Raw genomic sequence first — 16,648 nt, 5'->3', positions numbered from 1 at the left:
GGATTATGTCCTTCACAAAGGTCTCTACTCCTTCAGGTGGGAGGGAAAAAATGCCACCGTGGCTCCCTGGACAGTGTGTTTGTGAGCAGAAGCAGCAAACTCTGTGCTTTAGAGATGCCACCTTGGCTTGGAACAAGATACCGAGTGCAGACCAAAGAGTATATGGCCACATGTAAAAACCTGTCTTTACTTGCGGGAGTAATCCCTGTTTACAGGACCTGGGCATTGCAAGCTTGCTGGTTTGAAGAGCAGGAGATACTCAGGTGGTCGCTTTTCCTGCCTGGCTCGGCCACTCTCGAGAGCGTTTCCCCATCCCTGCAGCACTGCAGTTTTGCACAGGGGTGCAAAGCTGAGCTCAGAGAAACCCAGGGCTGGAGGCATCAACAGAAAGCTGTTCCTGCTTAATTTCTGTAAATCACCACGATGCAAAGCACAGCCTCGCGCTGGGAAGTGAATCTGCTGATACAGGGTTTTCAGGGGAATTTGTCCTCCACGTGTCTGTACCCTGGGTTCCTGCGTGCTGCCCCCTCCTTTGGGGAGGGGAGTCCTTTCTACAAAATTCAATGGGATTTTTCTTTTCCATATGTTTTGGTGTTCTTATGCTCTGCATCTTGGCTTTTGCTGGGTCATGCTCTCTCCTCTCTTGTTGCTCCTCGTTCTGATGGATTGGTTTTTGCCTTTGGAAAGACATGTGCTTTGCTAGCAGCAGCGTTAATACGTGTCTATGGTCCCATTACTCACAGTTGGCTCTTCCTCCTCGTCAGGGTGGTGGAAAAAAATCTTCCTTCGCTGGAAACAAGATCAAGATTTAAATCATTCCTTGTATTCCTGACAAGCCACTGCTTGCAAGCTTAAAAAGTCATAGGTTCCCCATTCCTTTATTCTCCTTCTGTGATGATTGCTTGTGTTAGGAGTGTTTCTGGTTGGTGATGGGGGAAAAGTCAAAATTATCATCTACCGCATCCATGCTCTAATGCATCCCGAGAGGCAGAGGGGTGTTGCTTTCAGTGAGGATGCTGCGCGGGGACGGAGCCATAACACCCCCTGTTCTTACAAACGGGCTGCAGGCATCTGGCACCGCTTTTCTGTCCTGGTGCTGCTTCTGTAGGTTGCAGGGCTATTTTGATGTTTATGGAAAGGCTAATCTACCTACCTACGTGTTTTGTATCAGCTTTGTTCCCAAAGCAGTGCCTGGTGCAGAGGTTGGAAGGGAATTTGCAGCCTGCTTTAGTGCTTGGCAATCTCAGGGAGAAATACTGTGTTTTAAAACGCTGTCTGGGGAAGTGTGTCCTGTCTAAGGCTTAGCCCACACCGTGTCCTGTGGTTGGAAACTGCCCCCTTCCCTCACCCCACCGAGTTTGGGGCTGTCCGCTCCCCTGCAATGCAGTTAAATGCTGTCTGTTAAGTCAGGACCAAGCCAAAAGCCACTGCAGCCCACGCTCCCCGGTGCCGGCGCTGCAGAGATCCCCACAAGAGCGCTCTGACTCCTTGCCAGGAGCTTTGCATTGCAGCGCGGTGTGTGCTGTCCTCCCACGGACCCCGTCGCAGTGGCCGAGCCGGGCAGGTCCCCTGGGTGCTCCTGAGCAGCCACAGGCAGAGCTCGGCGCGGGCAGTGCACGGTGCTCGCCCTGCGCTCCTGGTCTTGACCCCCCCGAGCTTTGTGGGGGGGGATTTTCTTCTTGTAATTAATGAGGGTGGAGGGGTCAGCTCCAAGTGAAATCATAGAATCACAGAATAGTTTGGGTTGGAAGGGACCTTTAAAGCTCATCTAGTCCAACCCCCCTGCCGTGGGCAGGGTCATCTTCAACTCGATCAGGTTGCTCAGAGCCCCGTCCAACCTGACCTGGAATGTTCCCAGGGATGGGGCATCTACCACCTCTCTGGGCAACCTGTGCCAGTGTCTCACCACCCTCAGCGTAAAACATTTCTTCCTTGTATCTAGTCTAAATCTCCCCTGTTTTAGTTTAAAGCCATTCCCCCTTGTCCTGCCGCATCAGGCCCTGCTAAAAAGTCTCTCCCCATCTTTCTTATAAGCCCCCTTTAAGTACTGAAAGGCCGCAATAAGGTCTCCCCAAAGCCTTCTCTTCTCCAGGCTGAATAACCCCAGCTCTCTCAGCCTTTCTTCATAGCAGAGCCGTTCCATCTCCTGATCATCTTCGTGGCCTCCTCTGGACCCGCTCCAACAGGTCCACGTCCTTGTACTGAGGACCCCTGAGCTGGATGCAGCACTGCAGGGGGGTCTCCCCAGAGCAGAGCAGAGGGGCAGAATCCCCTCCCTCGCCCTGCCGGCCACGCTGCTGGTGATGCAGCCCAGGATAGGGTTGGCCTTCTGGGCTGCGAGCGCACATTGCCGGCTCGTGTCCAGCTTCTCCTCCACCGGTACCCCCAAGTCCTTCTCGGCAGGGCTGCTCTCCATCCCTTCATCCCCCAGCCGGTGTTGATGCCGGGGCTTGTCCCGGCTCAGGTGCAGGACCGCGGAGGTTTTGCTGCTGCTGTGAAAGGAGGGTAGTTTTCCGTTAGGTAGTACGTTAGGTAGTATGTTACTAAAGGAAATGGTGGACTTAGCATCAGATGACTGCGTGGCTCCTCTGTTCTACCTTGGTTTCCAGCAGTTGACACCTGGGGCCACCGTCACTCCCTGTGTAGCTCCCGGTCTGTCGAGTAACTCAGCACCCCGTCATTACTCCCTTGTCATAGCTTGCCGGGGGGTCTGCATCCACCACCCTTCCACCCCTTGGGATTTCAGTGCTGGGTAGCTTGCAAACGGAGATCAGGCCTGCTTAGGGGTGATTTATTTTGACAAATGCTGTATCGGCTGAAGGGAATCCATATTGTTTGTGTGGCATTGCAGAGGAGCTTGGCTCCGTGTGCTCTGATCAAAGAGCAGCCCATGGTCCAGGTGAGGGTTCCTGGGCGTGCAGCCGCAGCCTTTATACACGGCCCGCAGAGGCTCCCTGTCTTTGCCAGGCTGATGTTGGGGTGGGTACGGGCTCATGCTGCAACCCTGGGACCGGCGTGGGTGCCTGGGTGCTGGGAGCTGCCAGTCCGTGAGAGTCCCGTGGAGCTGGGGACGGGTGTTTTTCTGCTTGGTATTGAACACAGTCCGATGCAGACAGTCCGTGTAAAGAGGCCGGGGGCTGCTGTCAGGCTCACTGGGCTAAACTTGGAGCGATGGTGGGGAATTGGGGAGGAGGGGCCTCTGGCATTATGCCAGCGCAACCACAGTCAGAATTCAGCCCATAATTGCTTTGTCCTGGGCTGTCAAAAAAAGTGCAGTGCTTATAGTGTAACATATACTGGTTTAAATAAGATTTAGTCTTTCATTATTCAGCACTCTGCCTCTACTTAATACTGATTCAAACTCAGTCATTTCCTTTTACCAATACTCTAATTGTTTTCTCCTTTTCATCTGCAGGACTGCATGCAATTAAACCAGTATAAGCTGCAGAGCGAAATAGGCAAGGTACGTTACTGGAGCTCGTGTTTGTCACAGGCAACCTGCATGCACACACATGAGTGTGGGTGGAAAGACTGTGCCAGCCCAGGGGATCTTAACTGGCTGAGATTCCTTGCAACTTGTGTTTGTTCTGGGGTTTTTTGTTTATATTTTGCCGTATTAGTCTGAGCAAGTTTTGTTCAAGGTCAAAGAGGAGCTACTTCCTCTGAAATCTAAATTTATTTTCCTACCCTCTGAGGGTGGTTAAGCTGGCTCCCTTCCAAGGTGTTTGCTTGCCAAATGTAACACTGAGAGCCTCTGATGCATTAATACAACCCAACAAGGAAAGAAAACCAAAAAAAGATCAGGGCAGATGTTTGGTCCCCGTCAGGACTAGTTTAAGTTTTTATGTCCATGAATGAAATGCTAGTTTAATTCTAATCCACGTTTAAAAGCTGAAGAACGATTCAGAAGAGATTCCTACAAAGTTATTTAGAGGTCTAGGCTGGCGAGCAGTTCAGACACCTGCACATTTGGACGTCTGCCACCACTGCAGATGGGTCCACGAGCGACGGTGCTGTCTGGAAGCTGTACCTACCTTTGCAGTTGGAACACTGCAGTCAGAAGGGACTGCACCCTGAGCTGCAGAGACCTTCACCAAAAGTTTCATTAGCCCAATCTCCTCTCCAAAGCGAGAGGCCCGGGGCCGTGGGAGGAGGCACCCTTCCCATGTGCGCAGTGGGCTGTGTGCTTGGCTGCTGGCCCTCAGGGTGTAAGGCTGGAGATACCACTGCTGGTGGTAGAGCAGATGTCATCTGGAACTCACACACAGCTTCAGACCCAGTTATGGCTTTTGTCGTTGGCCTAAGTACGATTTAAGGAGAGCGTGAGGCCTTCTCCCTGGTGGATTTGCCCCTGCCTCCTCCTTCCCTGCAGGTCACAGGGAGCATATAGGCACCCTGAGGTTGGTAGATGGTCTGCTGGACCTGCTGTGCTTCTGGATCAGCCAGATGGCTTGTCAGTCTCCTCTGAGAACCAGGACCTTCGTTCCAGCTCTCAGTGAAGTCAAGAGAAGTGTTTTGAAGGCTGTAGTGTTTATGCCACTCATTTATTCAACAGGCATCCGTCAGAGATGATACCTAGCCATGGTGTCATGTCTTGCTTGCATAAAATGTATAATGTTGACACAGCACTGCAAAAAACCAGTGATTTGGATAGTGTTTGGCTTCAGGCTGTCACTGGAGCTGTGGATACAGCAGTAATCCAGGTCTGCATCTGCCTGGACAACATGTGGTTGGTGAAAAGCAGGCAGCTGGTCCTCACTGAAGTCCATTTGCTATCAGGAGATGGAGAGGTTTTGTGCTGAAAATGGTCTTGCGCAAAAGTACAGGAAAGGTGTTGATGCAGAATTTCCAAACTTGCACAAAAAAAATCTGCTTGAAAATTATTCTCTCTGGTCCCCACCCACGTTTGAGTTAAGACAGACGCAGTGGCTTTGGCTCAGGGCAGGAGGTGATGGGCTAACACTCAACTCCTCCAGACATTGTTAATCCTCAAATGCCCCGTGGCTCCAACAGAGCTGCCAAAACCTCTCTGCGGAATCACATCACCTGCAGACTTTGCTCAGGGGTAGGCATGGCCTGGGGCCTTGAAGGTTCCCCCGCCCCCCCCATAAGGCCATGGTCTACCAGCCTTGAGCAGCAAGGAGACGAGGTGAAGCTGCTGAACTGACTGTGCAATTTGTGTTTATTTTTAGGGTTCCTACGGTGTTGTGAAACTGGCCTACAACGAGAACGATGACAAGTATTACGTAAGTGTCTCTCTCCTCCGCTTCTCGCTGCCGCCGCTGCTCCTCCTTCCGCTTTGCCACCCTGAGAGCTAGGTCCTCTCTGCCTTGCTGCTTTGAGCATATGCATTTCTGATTCGGGTAGCATGCAAAGAATTGAACCTCCCTGCTGGGCATGGAGCCGCTGCCTGCGCGCCTGCTTGCGTGTGGTGCCGAACGGGAGGGAAATCGGGTGGGCTGCCTTATATAACAGGCGGGGATCTCGGAGGCAGGCTGCAGAAGTGTATCGCTGATTTGTCTTGACATTTTCTAGCTATGAAACAGGTCACCTGAAATTAGAGGCATGTGGGTGGTGGTATTCAGCACCTGCTGTGCATTGGAAGATTGGCCTGGAACAAGCAGGTGCGTTTTGTAAGGAAATGGGGGTGTTTATCAGAAAGATGCTGAACAGTGTGGCCCAGCTGGGCAGTGCCTGGCTCCCTGCATCTTACCCCCTTGCGGGATGCCTCCCTGTACACCGAACGGGACCTCGCTGTCAGATCACGAGGTGTAGGGTGCAGGGCAGAAGGCAAACCTTGGCTTTTAAATCCTTTGCTGAGCTGAAGCCAGAGTTGGAGGGTTTCAGATTCAAAAAGGCTGCTTGTGCCGAAGGCTCCTTCTCTGTCCCTCCCTTTTCAGAGGCAGGTGAATCCTAACCATCCCAGCTGGGATTCCTGCAAAATCTGTCGATGTGCTCATGTCCCTGGGCTTGCCCTGTGGCATGTTTTGTTCAGGCTGAGAGCAGGAGCTGGACAGCTGGCAAAAGGAAAACTGCTTTGCTGTGTGTGGCTGTGCCTGAAGCCTTGTGGAAACAGCTTTTGGCAGTTTCTGGTGGATCCCAGGGCAGGTATCTGCTGAGCAGAGCTGGGTGGTTGCAGTGCTATCAAACCTGAACCCTGCTGCCCTCGATGCAGCCCTGCCGGTCTGGCCCTGTGCTTCAGCTGCTGCTCCATGCTGTTTTTGCTGAGAGAGGTCCTGCTTTCACTGCTGCGATGGAGTGGCCTCACGTGGGTGAAAATGGGTCTGTTTTCACCTGGGTGGACTCGTGTGCTGCTCCCTGTCCCAGTGCACAGAGCTGTTGGTCTTGGTACAAAGGGGAATAAGAATATGCTGTGGAGATGTAAAACGTTCTCGTTCCCCCTACTCCCCAGCTAGCTTTTCCTCCCTGGCTCTTGGATTTACAAGTGACATACCATGTTAGAGGGTTCGGGTGGGAATTATATGCCTGTTAGTATTCGTTAGCCCTTCTGTGCTTCCAGCAGGCATGAAATTGCAGGAGAAATGTCTTGAAATGGAGGATGGAAGAGATGAGACGAAAATCTGGACAAGGTGCCCTGGAGCTGGCCAAGCAAAGGAACCACAATTCTTTCCATCTCCTGTCCTTTCCAAGCTGACTCACCCACCGCACCGGAGTGGTTGCTATTTCCGATGGCTCCCTTTCTCCGCTGCCCTCCGAGTCCTCCCTCCCGTGCCCTGTAGCAGGACGGTTTTGTTCTGCAGAGAGCGATGGTGCCAGCTGTGGCTTCCCTGATCCATCTGTCCCACCAGCGTAGGCAGTGCCAGGACCAGCGGCACAGTGCAGGAATGCATCGCATCACATTTATTTCCAGCTGAAAGTATTTTTGCTTTGAAAATTGTAATCTTCATATTTTAGTGCTGCCCTTTTGTTCTGGGAATCCCGATGCTGTGCTTCGAGCTGTAGGTTAACGCCGTGGACGTAGATTTAGCTGGTCAAATCAAAGCCAAAAGTGAAAGCCTGTGTCCAGGTTAGCCTGGTGTGTGTTAGTTAATCCCCACTTAATCTCCATTTCTTTTTCTAATCTAAGCAAACACTTTAAAGCTGCTGCAGCCCGAGAGTGGCTCCCATGCCTGGGCACTGTTTCAGCCTCGCTGCCCGAAGAGGGACGGGGTGTGCAGACCCCCTTACCGTCAGCATTGCAGGGATGTGCTTTTTGGTTCACCCCGATTCTGCTGTTCGGGGGGGTTGAGGCAGGGTCTGAAACAGATCTCAGCAGCGACCCTGGGGCTGTGGAGGTGATCCTGGGAGGTGTGTGGGGTGCTACAGCGGCTGGAGAGATGGGACCAGAGCGAGAGCATCGGCAGTGTCTACCTGTGTTTCGTTGCAGTGGATGTCAGCATATGGGAGAGGAGAGGGCAGATGGCCGCACTGCTGCTGAGAGGCTGTGATGCTAAAGTCTGTGTTTCGTGTACTTGCTACGCTTTTGGCTGGGCAGTGGGAGCTTTCCCCCTTTCCCAGCTGCAGTCACACGCTGGGAACCCCTAATCCCTCCAGGTGCCCGTGCTTGGGTTTTCCAGGGGGGCAAGCCGTGATGGAGAGACCTCCACTTTGCCAAGACATTAAAACAGCCCAGGAGCTGGCAGACTTTTTAAAGCTTCAGAGAAATAATAGCCAATTGCTAATGGTTGCTTAGCTCCCCACGCCTCCCGGTGTGTCTGGCCCACGTGCTCTCCCAGCGCTGAGAACTTCTGTGCTGCTCCGTTATCGCTCCCATCCCAGGCTGCGTTGCAGCAATGCACCCCGACCCCCCGGGGGCAATACCTAATGCAACTGCCCGTTACCAGCAGTTAGTAGAAGTAATTGCGATTCTAATAGTTGGGGAGGGCCTTTTCTCTGTGTTTATTTTTCTCCAGATTTAGCTCTGGAGGGTTGTTTTTGTCTCAGTGGTGAAAAGCAATAACGGATAATTGGAGTAAATCAGCCCTTGGTTGGCCTTCAGTGAGCAGCCCCTAATAACTGATTCACGTGTGCAGTGTTTTAGCGTGAGGCCAGGGTGTTGCTGCTTGCTTTATTTTCTTTAAGGTAGTGTGCTGCAATAAAAAGGAGCAAAGCTTTAAAGAAAGCAGAAAATTTTTATTTTGGAGTATAATTCAGAGTGTGACTCCTGATTCTTGCCGAGGCATGGGGCCCTTTTCTAGCTCTTTTCAAAAAGGCAGAGTTTATAGGTACCAGGAACTGAATCTAACTCCTGTCAAAGCAAAAGGAAAGATTTCTATTGCTTTAATGAGTTTTTCCTGATTCTAGGCCAGATCCAAAACTCTCAAGAAAAAAAGCTGATCACCACATTTGGGAAAAATGTAGATGGTTGTATTTACTTTGTGGGTTTTTTTACCTTCCATTAAAGATGAGAGAGCGCTTCCAAGAGCTTTATCCCTCGTTGCTGTGAACAACCACAGTGCCGTGGAGGGCTGTGAAAGTGTGCTGACTTACATCAGCGGATGCAGGGAATGTATTAGACCAAGGAAATTGAACTTTCAGCACCAAGTATGTGGTCCGGTGCTCCCTCCAAGGAGGAGACCCTGTTGGGATGTGGAGCTGGCTCCCAGAGCAGAGGCCACTGTGCTCGGTCCCTGCTGCTGCTGGGGCACGTGAAGCTGTTGCAGCAGCATTCGCGGGGCTCTGCCAAGGAACTCCTTACATCTGGAAAGGTTTCAGAGTCTCACTTTGCAGGAGGTGCTTTGACAGTGACTAGGGGAAAAAAAGAAACGCCAAGTTCTGTAAAAAAGCAGCAAATAAAAAGCAAAGGCAAACGTGTCCAGGTGGAGATCTAGTTTGGAGTCATTGTGCTGATGGAATTTGATTCTCTGATGCCTCAGGTCATGTCTCCTTCCTATTTTCAATCTCTGAATCAGCTTGCGAAGACAAGCAGTTATGATGGACATTTGTTATACTACTTCTGGACAAAAGCAATAGCATTGTAGGTTGTCAGTGGGTTTCTCTTTTTTTTTTTTTCCTCTTCTTTTTTTAATCTGGTTTCCTAAGAAACAAGAACTGTGTGATTGTGCTCTCTGCCTCTGTTTGTACCTAACCACCTTTGCGTGGAGGGCTGTTTTCTACCAACTTTCAATGATGAGGAGAAATTCCTTCCAAGTTTATGAAAAGAGACGGCTGAACAAAGTGCTGCTGCTGAGGAGAAGGTGGCCAGCAGCAAGCCTGGGACTTTCTAGCCCCTGGAGAATCCACTTTGGTTGCCATCCAGGCAGGAAGGGAGGGCACAGCTCCCGTGTTTCTTATCCTCTTCCTCACGTAACAGCTACTGAACCACTGCCAGCTGCACTCCGGTGCGGTAAGCACCAGGGAGGTGATCTCTGGGTTACTTTAACACCCCGTGCTGTTCAGCACCGGGGTTGTAAGGAGCTGCGTCACCCGGGGTAAGAGCAGGAGGCGGCTGGAGGCAGGCGAGCGTGGCTGCTCCGGGAAGGCATGCCGGCTGTGGGGGCACAGCGTGGATGGGGCACGATGTAATTCTGCTGCCAACATGACAAATGGTGTCTGGGACAAAAGGTGACAAATGCAGGAGCAGGATTTTAGGGGCATGGCAGCTAAGCCTGTCTAGTTTAGGGTTTTCTTTCAGTGCGTAGCACTCCTCTCTCCCGACAGAGCTTACCTCTTAGCCACTTTATCTGAGGGATTTTGTTGTTAGACAGGACAGGTGAGGAAGGGCTGGAAATGCTCTCTGGTCTGCTCAGCATTCCTGCAGGGTGCTGTCACGCGCTAGCAGAGCATTTAGGTGGTTAGTAGCAACCTTTGAGCAGTATCCCACTCCCCTGGGAGCTGCAGGTAGGGGCTGTGCACAGGTCTTCTGCCCTTGCAATGCAAATCTCTCTGTTAGTAAATAAAATTACATCCTAAGTGCCGTGAGAGCATCACAAAAGACAGGTGATAAGTTCCCTTGGCTCGATCTGTTTTATCACCCTTCCCTCCCGCAACTAATGGCCATTTTGATGTTGTCATGACCAGTAGGAGGATGCGGGCTCGAGGTCTCGCTGTTGTGAAAGCTGCTGTGTCCCAGGCATCCCTCCTCTCCATAAACTTGGAATCCCCTTTCCCTTGGGCGGCTTCCTTGTGGTTTCCAGCTGCAAGGTTGGTAGGAGGAGAGCAGTAAACTTAGATAATAAACGTATATCAAAGAAAAGCACACAGTTCCTGCTGCCTCTCAAAGGAAAATGTCAAGACCCATGTCCACGTGTGAATAGTCGGAAGGAAGGTGGGTGCAAGGGCATGTGTGGAGGAAACCTCCTCTAGGCTCCCTCTTTTCCTGAGGAAGCTGAAGCAATGCATGCCAGTGCAAAGGGAAAATCCCTTGGCTTGGCTCTGAGCTGGTTCTTTATCAGAAAGGCATTATCTGGGTAATTAGCTCTGCCTGTGAGTACAAATGTCTTTGGCTCTTTCATGCATTTGAGCCTGCAAGGAGAGGTTTGCTGAAGCATCCCTGTGTTGCTCCCATTATGCGCAGCTACAATTCAGCGAGGAAGCCTTGTCCTGCCAGCTCTCGCTGTAATTAAAGGGAGGCTTCACTGCCACGTGCTCTCGTCTCTGCTTTTGTGATAATTAAGTGGCTCTGGCCTGTTGCATGATGAAGTTTGCTCTTCGTCCCCCATTTGTGTTTGAAAGCACAGTGGGACAGGTTCTCTCTTCTGATCCCGCTCTGCTTGTGTAGCGGCAGATACTGGTGCTTTGAAGTTGGTATAAGCATGTCGTGGTGCTTCTTCCACAGCAGTAGAGGTGACTCACAGTCAGCTCACCTAAGATACAGTAATCCCCACGCATCTCCCCATCGTCCCTCGTAGTATCCTTCAAGGAGTTTGGGTGACAGCAGTAGCTCTTCTTCCCTCCATTTCTGTCCCCGAGAGCAATTCTTGTCTTTGCTGTTCCTCCTCTGTACCTTCCTGCTCTCTCCAGCCTCTCCCCAGAGCCTGCCCTGGGAAGGACCAGCCCGATGTGGGCACGGCTGGTGGCGATGGTTCGGTTCCTCAGGCTGGGTTCCCCGAGCATTGATGCAACGTGGGAGCTTTCAGCAGCAAATTGCATCTTATATTTCTTCTTGTTCTAAAGCTCCTTGCCAGAAAGCAGGAAGGACTCAAGGTGGGATTGGAGCAAGGGGAGCATTCTCCTCCCAGGCTGGTGATGGTTGAAAGAGAAATAGGTGTACCAATTCCTTTGATTTTTTTTTCCCCATAAATTTTCATTATGGAGGGATAAAAGTGGGAGCGTAGGAAGTCTTCCAGGCTTGGTCCTGGCCGTCCTCGGAGGTGGTTGAGCATATCTTGGATCCTCTTTCAGCAGACCGTCATTTGGCTGTCTGTATTGGACACAGCACTGTGCTAAGTAAAAGATAAGCACTTCTGAGTCTGTCTCTCAACACCGTTGTTTCCAACAGTTGGCTCGGGAACTGTCAGGCAGGATTGAGAACTACACAGTGTCTCTTCTCAATTACACGGGTGCAAATCCAGAGGATTTCACTGGATCAGTACCAAAAATAACAATCCTTTCAGTGAGCTGTGAACCTGGCTGCAGCGGGAGCACTGAAGAGATGTGGGGATCCTGGCATCGCTGCCAGGAAAAACAGCTCAGGAAGGAGCTCGCTGAAATGGTTTTGGTGACCTGTTCCCGGTGTACGTGTTAAAAGCAGGTAGTGTGCAGAGAGCCTGCCTCTGTGGTATTAATGCAAAATTCCTTGGCATTTGACTGCGAGAGTCCTTGGTTAATTACATTTCACGGGTCACTCCAGTGTGAATTTCAGATTTAGATGCTTAATAAATAGGAGTAACTACCTATTCTAGGGGAAGGAGCAAGTGACCATCCCAGCTCCTGGGAGCATAGACTGTTTTCCTAAACAAATTATACCATGAGCTGGTTTCTCATGAAATATTTATTTGCTGGGCCACTCGGGGCCGTTTGAGTGGCCCTCAAAAAGGTTATTAACACACAGATGGAGGCGCAGAGACTGTTTATTAAATTCAGATTGCCTTTTGCTACTATGCTAATGCCAATTGGATAGCAGAAAAAATTACCCTGACCCCCTCCCACGCCTCAGCTGCCTGGGTTCACAGCGGTGCCAGCGTATGATCGGGTACGAGAAGGGAGGGAAGCGGGCTTTTGCCAACAGCTTCCCTCCCTGTGCCTTTGCTGTGCTTCTGCACAGAGCTGGCTTCCCCGTTTCTGATGGTGCAGGGACAGATGCCCACGAAGTATCTTGTTTGTGGTCTTGGGTATGGTGCTGGATCATACTGCAGGTGCTCTGTATTGCTCTGGCAGCATCGAAGAGGTTTACGGGGCAAAAATAGTCTTTGGGAATACAAAAGGCCGCCCTAGGCAGTGCAGAGCTGGTGGAAGGGCTGTGTCCTCACCCGATTCCAGGTCTGTGATGGAGGTTGAAAGGGTGTTAGCGGTATTGCTGTGACACTCCAGCTCTTTTCCTTCCTACACCCTCTGGCAAAGCAAAACATAAGGTGGAGCAGCCTTGAAGTGGCTCTGACTTGCGGCATGGCCGTAGCATCATCCAAAACAGCAGGTACTTAAAGGTCAGCTAGAGGAACCCACCTCTTCCTTCAAGCTCCTGCCCCAAATGCAGAAACAGGGCTCCTTTTTCTTTGTCCAATTTAAAATAAATCAAAACCATTTATTTTTTCACAGGAAAAAGATGAATGAAACAAATGGTTAGCAGTGCCTTTAGGAAAGCTTGTGTCAGGGTGTTTGTGTGTCTCATGGCCACCACTAACCAGAAGACTAACTCTCTAGGTTGAGGACAGACCTGAGCCAGTCCCTGGCTCCTGGGTCACAGCAATGAGCACTTTGGCTCTTTTTCAGTTTTAACACTGCTTTTTCTTCTTCCCCCAGGCTATGAAAGTCCTCTCTAAAAAGAAGCTCTTGAAGCAGTATGGATTTCCACGTGGGTATCTCACATTTAGAGGTCTGCATGTTGTCCTCAGCCAGGCAAATCTGTCTGTAGAAACATTGTCTGCAAGGACTGCAGAACTTGCCCAAGTAGTTGGGGGGCTGGTTAAAATGCAGTGGGTAGTGAAAGGGCAGGCATAACCACAGGGAAATTCAACGCTTTCGGTAATTAGGTTCCTGGCTTTGATTTTCTGAGTCTCTTTAAAGTGCTGACTCTTCCGTCTTCACCATCTGTGAAGCCTAATTAAGTGCTGGAAGTTAGGCAGGGTAGACCCCCTGCTCCCAGGGGCTCTCCTACCCCCTCAGATAGCGCCTGGCTCCAGTGGCTGGGCCATGGGACCTGGCAAACAGACCAAGCTGGGAAGCCAGTAGGAGCTGGTCTGAATGGGGCTTGGAGATCTCTGTTCTGGGTGGAGACTGTACACGCTTTGGGATGATACAAGGTGATGAGATCTTCTAGAATAGCTGGAGGTATCTGCAGAGGGGCCAGTGGCTGCTCGCTCCTGCGGGCCAGGTGCTGCTGAAAAATGAGTAGTTCTTCACCATGTTATCACGATTGCAGGTCGGCCTCCTCCCAGAGGGTCGAAAGCATCCTCCGGAGAGCAGCCAAAACCCATGGCACCACTGGACAGAGTCTATCAGGAAATAGCCATCTTAAAGAAACTGGACCACGTTAACATCGTAAAGCTGATAGAGGTGAGCTGCTTCTCCACCCTAAGCTACACTGAAACAAGTCTGGTTTGTATTGCAACAAGAGGATCTTTCTTCAACTGCTCCTACTTCAGCCAAAATTGGTTTAAAATAGTTGTTCAGAAATTTAGGCTGATGATTCCAAGCAAGATCATACCAATTATGTATGACAAACTGCCATACTTATCCTGGGCGTTGGGCTGGTGCCCAAGAGAAGGCAGCTGGCTCTGCTGGTAGAAATAGCAGCAGGCTTTGACCAGTGAAACTTGTGTAGACAAGCCTGGGAAGGTGCACAAGTGCAAGGCTTCGGTGCCGTTTTCAGTGTTGGCTGAGGTCAGATTAGGACAAGCAGTGCCTTTATTGTTAAGCTGTTTCTCCAAATACAGGCAGAAGCCCGGATTTTTCTGGAGACAGGAAAATCTGTGTCCTTCAAAGCCCCTCTCTCTGCAGGAATCTCTAAATATTAGCCTAAGTCATTCTCAATGCTCTGCAGCTCAGCACAATGTACAGGGAGCAGTAAAATGTTATTTGATTAAAAATCTCTTTTTTTAGTCCTGCTGTTTTTCTCTTTTTCCCCTTTCCCCTTATCTCTCTGTTATCAATTACAGGTCCTTGATGATCCCGCAGAGGACAACTTGTACATGGGTATGTGAGTCATTATATGCTAACAGAACCGTCTGGGTTTAAACCTAGTGATGCAAGTAACATGTACCAGGGCTCGGGGTCAATACCAGGAGGAAACTTGTACCAACTTCAGCAGACTTATTTTTCTGAAAAGCTAAATGCCTGTAAAGGCAGTGGGATGGAAAGGCTCCTTGCAGTAGGGTGAGGCAGCCTTGTGTCGTAGTACAGCTGTGCACATCTCCTGGCCATGAGGACACTAAAAAGACACAACAGCGGCTCTGCCCTCCTCTACGTATATGTCGGTTCCAGTCCTAGAGCCAGGAGAGAAGGGAAGGGTGCAGGATGGTTTCTTGTCCTCCTGGTATGAGGTTGGTCTCTCCAGACTCCTCCTGTAGGCTGCGGATAGTGGTAGTGACTCTGGAAAGCCGTCTTGTCTCAGGGTGTTCCCTGTGACCCCTGCAGAGACACTGACCACCCTGCCGAGCCTCAGGACCTCCTGAGACGGCAGCACTCCTGCCTTTGGCCTCTGAGCCCAGACCCTGCCCTGCGGTGCTCAGATGGGAGGCCGTAGCTGACCATGCGTTTATGCAGAGGGCGAGGAATTTCCACCCATTTTGTCTTTCTCTTCCCCAAACCTTGGAAGTGCCAGCCGCAGCCTAACCCCCGTTTGGGCAAAACCTGGAGGGACAGGCCTGGGAGGCACTGAGGTGCCCTCTGAGATGGGCCAGAGGAGGGGGACATCCGACCCTGTTACATCTCTGCTTCCCCGTAACGTTTCCTGATGAGACAGGCTCAAAGGCTGCTTCTCATGAAATAATTATGGGATGCTTTTGAAGCTGCCTGTGAAAGGGGGCTCGGCCTAGCAAATGAAGCCATTTGCCTTTGAAAGGCCGCTTTTCCCTTCCCGCTGAAGCCCCCGTGGCACTCCGGCAGCGTCACAAAGCGGCAGCCAAGGCAGATGCACGTGTGGTGGGGAGGGTGGCTGAGGCCGTTGTTTAAAGGCCTGAACTCCTGGGGACGGAGAGAAGGGGAGAGATGAGGTAGCAAGCTTTTTTATTGAATGAAAATAAATGCATGACGAAGTCGAAAAAGCTGCAGAAAAGGGGGGAAAAAAAAAAAAAAAAAACAACAAAAAAAACCCCCAAACAACAAACAAAACAAACCCAAAACCAATCTCTCCCTGTGGAGCAAGATGACAGTCCCAGAAATGGCAGCAATAGCAGCAGGACAAGTGGGAAATGTCTAATGTCTTGGTCCTGTTGGGGTCCTGGGCAGGTTGCACTGGTCCCTGGGCAGCGAGCAGTGGCTGTGTCCGTATTGTCCATGCCCCATCGCCTCTTTGCTCCCCTTTGCTCTGCCGGGGATCCCGGGAGTGGTTCGGGCAAAGCGATGCAAGCAAATCAAGCTCCTGCCTCTGCAGTTCCCTCGGCAGCAAGGGGAAGCTGTGGGTGCTTAGTGCTGCTCAGGATTGAACCTTCTGCAAGTGGGCTTCCTCCCTCCTGCTGCTGACCCAGCCGATGATAACTACACCTTTCTCCTTCCAAAAATGCCCTCCCACTACAAAGCAAAACTAGAGAAAGTGGAGTTTGCTCTTTGCTAATTACTGCTGGCATTAAGTACTGCTGTGAGCACTCTGCTGTCTGCTCATTGGGAAGAAAGCAGGGGATGGAGGGTGCTGATAGAAATTGAGCAACCTGCAGTGGCACAAGATGGTTGAATAATGAAATGCTACCATAAGCTGCAGCTTCTTCAGTGTGGAGAGCAAGATGAGCCAATGCAGGCTGGCTTGTTGTGTTTGTACCTTCAGCTGGTCTAACATCGCGGCTGTAAGCAGGGCTGCCTGGTGCTTTGGGGAGGGTGATCTGCTTGGGTTTCTTGGGAGGTGCAAGAAATCCCTTAGTAATTTGTGAGGAAAGAGCTCTCCTACTAGATAAAGGCAGATCCTTCTCCTGTTTGCAGAACAGGTCAGAGACAGGATCAGAAAAACACATTGCCACTAACCCCTAAATCAGACACAAAAACTCATGTGCTCTACAAACCTCAACTCACACCAACAAATCCTCTCCAATTGCTCCTGCCAGGGAATGTTTACCTCTGACAGCCATGTAGCTGTCCTGCTGATTGACACAGCAGAAATAGAGCAACATGTTCTTACAGCATCTCATTCGGTATCAGCAATCTAGCAGAAATATCACACCAAACACCCTCCCTGAAGGTACTGAATAAGACAGGGCTCAAATCAGCAAGGGCTGACACTGGGAGCAGCAGAAGTGTGGCTGATAAATTAGCACCTGCTGTCTCCCTGTGTGGAGCTGGCGGGATATTTGTCTTTGCTGAAGAGATGAATATTTTCATTTTGCATCCTCTGGTGTCCTTG

At 50.8% G+C, this 16,648-nt stretch overlaps 1 protein-coding gene across 1 annotated transcript in view; it reads left to right on the top strand.

Annotated features, from left to right (window-relative positions):
• Positions 1–16,648, top strand: part of CAMKK1 (calcium/calmodulin dependent protein kinase kinase 1) — a 105,465-nt gene that overhangs the window by 51,055 nt on the left and 37,762 nt on the right. Inside the window, exons 3-7 of the mRNA XM_075168965.1 lie at positions 3,416–3,463; positions 5,193–5,246; positions 12,901–12,952; positions 13,520–13,653; positions 14,256–14,292. Coding sequence (XP_075025066.1) covers positions 3,416–3,463; positions 5,193–5,246; positions 12,901–12,952; positions 13,520–13,653; positions 14,256–14,292 — 325 coding nt within the window. The remainder of the gene's footprint in view (positions 1–3,415; positions 3,464–5,192; positions 5,247–12,900; positions 12,953–13,519; positions 13,654–14,255; positions 14,293–16,648) is intronic.

Source organism: Calonectris borealis, chromosome 19 (assembly GCF_964195595.1).
Source record: "Calonectris borealis chromosome 19, bCalBor7.hap1.2, whole genome shotgun sequence".
Taxonomy (NCBI): domain Eukaryota; kingdom Metazoa; phylum Chordata; class Aves; order Procellariiformes; family Procellariidae; genus Calonectris; species Calonectris borealis.
The sequence above is the reverse complement of the archived record's forward strand: the minus strand, read 5'-3'. Positions and strand labels throughout refer to the sequence as shown.